Source organism: Austrofundulus limnaeus, unplaced genomic scaffold (assembly GCF_001266775.1).
Source record: "Austrofundulus limnaeus strain Quisiro unplaced genomic scaffold, Austrofundulus_limnaeus-1.0 Scaffold426, whole genome shotgun sequence".
Lineage (NCBI taxonomy): Eukaryota > Metazoa > Chordata > Actinopteri > Cyprinodontiformes > Rivulidae > Austrofundulus > Austrofundulus limnaeus.
The window spans coordinates 30,189-33,095 of NW_013952828.1; the positions used below are offsets into that span (position 1 = coordinate 30,189).

Consider the following 2,907-nt stretch of genomic DNA (forward strand, 5'->3'; position numbering starts at 1 on the left):
GTGTGTGTGTGTGTGTGTGTGTGTGTGTGTGTGTGTTTGTGTGTGTGTGTGTGTGTGTGAGTGTGTGTTAGGTTTCCTTCTGCGACCTGCTCACCTTCAGCACCTCAAAGCCTATCGGTAGATTCTCTCCTCCTCCGTTTCTCTTCCACATCCTCCTGTCCTCCTGCTGCAGGCAGATCAGCACCTCCTCCTCTTTGCCTCGCACCTCAAACATAAACTACAACAAAAAATAGTGCATTTTTGAATCATTTTGTGCTCATTTGAGCAGGTTTCTTTATTTGTACCTGTGGGTTCTGTAAAAAAGTGTCTCTGTGGTTGATGCAGCCTCCACATCGACTCCTCCGGTCCATCAGCTCCTCCTGAAATCTGTTTGTTTCTCCATCAGCGCTTCTTCCCTGTCGAGGATCGTGATTCCCTCTTTTCCCTCCCTCCCGAAGGGTCTCACCAAGCTGGGCCTCTTCTCTGTTCCCCCTTTGCTGGGTCCCTTCAGGCCTGACGTTTTTGCTCTGAGCGGTGTTGCTGTGGAGCGCTGTGGGAGGAGGTGCAGGGGACAGAGGGGGAGCCAGGACCCACTCCCCGTAGCACTTCACCTCCCTCCAGTGGGAGCTCGGCCACAGCAGGGTCCTCCCGGCCAGCCGGCACACCACCACATCTGTGAAGTAGCGACAGAAATCCTGGAAATCCATCCTGAATGAGAAGAATTCTGCATGAATTCAGCCTTAACGTCACAGAAAACATCATGTTTTTAATTCAACTTTGTCGCATTAAAAAAAAAAAAAAGACTCACCAGAACTCGCCAACATCACGAACAACGAGTCCCATCTTCTCTCTCTCAGCTCGGCTCAGTTGTTGCCACTGCTCCGACCTGCAGGAGGAGTGGAACAACAACAACAACAACAACAAAAACAATTTGGTCTTTGCCAGGTTTTCAAACTTAAAATGAACAAAAACACACAACAGATTCCACCATGATATTACTTAATAAACTAAATTTAACACAACTGATCTGATTTTCTCTATAACAGCAGCAGTTTTATCAGTTTGCTGCTCTGGAGTGGACAGGTGTGTGTAACACCTTGTCAGGGCGGAAAGACATCAGCAATGATTTTAGAGAAGCTATAGCTGCCGCCCAACGATCTGAGAAGGGTCAAAGGTCATAAACTAACTGGAGTCCATCGTCTATCATCATCTATCATTGTCTCAGCTTCTTCTTATGCTAACTTTAGCTTTTATTTTTAGATATTTTAGCTAATTTTAACTTAAAAAAGCAAAACTTAGCACAATAAGAAACTAAAGGTAACAGACACAAGTTAAAATAAGCTTACAGATGTGAAAGTGATGTAAAAATGCTAAATTAGCACTAAATAAATAAATAAATAAATAAATAAATAAATAAATAAATAAAGAATGAAAGTACAAAATAAGTTGTAATTTGTTGTAAAGTGGCCAAAACAGCTAAAATGTGCATCAAAATGGCTAAAATATTTTTGAAAATGCTAAATTTAACATAAAGAAGCAGAAGGAGCATTTTTGCTGAATTTAGCAGAAAGAAGCTGAAATGGCCCCCAAAATGTGAATTTGGCTTAAAAAGTAATTTTAGCTAATAGCAGCTAAACAATAGTTAAAACTGCAGAAAAAAGGTGAAATAAGCAGAACTGAAAGAAGCATAAAAAGCTCCAATTAGCAAAGAGAAGCTGAAAGCACAACAAAGTAACATCTAGCAGAAGAATAGCCGAAAGTAGTAGAAATTTTAGCAAGAAATATCAGAAAAAAATTGCAAAAGAAGCTAAATATAGCACAAGGAAGTTAAAAAGAGCAAAACTAGCACAATCTGTAAACCGCAGTAAAGAGTTATAAACATGTTGAAGGGTCATAGGATGCTGAAAATGGCTCCAATCATTTTGGAAAAAAATGTGGCCGAAAAAGTGAAATAGCTATAAAAGAATACAAACAGCTGAAATACCAAAAGTCATAGCTAGAATGTCCCRAAGGAGCTGAATGTTTTGATATATGAATTGTTGAAATAGCACAAAAATTGTGGAAAACAGACAAAAGAAAAAATGTGAATGCTTATGAAGTGTTCACATTAATAATTCCATTACACATTTAAAAAACAACTAATGGAAACAATAAACCCAGCTGTCAAATTGACAGGTAGAAAAAGACAGATAGACAAATAAATWAATTAATTAATTAAACGTGACAGCCCACTTTAACTTCTAAAAGTTGCATCAAAATGTAACAAACCAATTTAAAATTTTATATGTAAAAAACCAAAGTGCAAATGTGTAGGGGTCACCTCGAGTGAAGAGACAAGATTTACTGCCTCGAAGCAGGCCTCGGACAGGCCTGAAGAGAGGACAGGAACTCTGTCACAAACTGAACTCTATTTAGGCCATGAAAGGTCATCCTAACCGAACCGAATTAAGAGAACCTCTCAGTTCTCTTAATCAGATAACGGACAGAACAATCTCTTCTGTTCGTGATTCATWTGTTGTTTAACTAAGAATGTTTATGCATTTGTTAAATCATGATAATGGCTGTCACAGGAAAAGTGGAACTACTTCTTTTGTCTTATCGTGCCTTAAAGATTTATAATGGTATAAAAAATCACAGAGAATCTGATTACAATGTTTTCAGTGTGTTTTTATGTAAATCGCTGTTTTTATTTTACTGTGAACACAGTAATATAATTGCGGATTTTTCATGAGAAAATCTTTCATTTATCTGGACTAACAGAATGGTTCAGAACTGATTATAAAACAGAAATGTTACATTTAATCATAATAAATATTTTTCAGTGATTTCTCTTAGAGTCTATCAGGAGTAAGCTAAAAAGAGGTTATCATGATTGTTATGGAAATATTTATTTAACAAAGACAGAAATACGTGGTCCAAGAATGAAGG

At 37.9% G+C, this 2,907-nt stretch overlaps 1 protein-coding gene across 1 annotated transcript in view; it reads right to left on the bottom strand.

Annotated features, from left to right (window-relative positions):
* LOC106529193 (calpain-5) overlaps positions 1 to 2,907 on the bottom strand; it is a gene marked incomplete in the record, with an annotated part of 32,193 nt that overhangs the window by 3,208 nt on the left and 26,078 nt on the right. Inside the window, 3 exon segments of the mRNA XM_014024547.1 lie at positions 95 to 217; positions 285 to 687; positions 788 to 865. Of these exon segments, the coding sequence (XP_013880001.1) occupies positions 95 to 217; positions 285 to 687; positions 788 to 865 (604 nt within the window).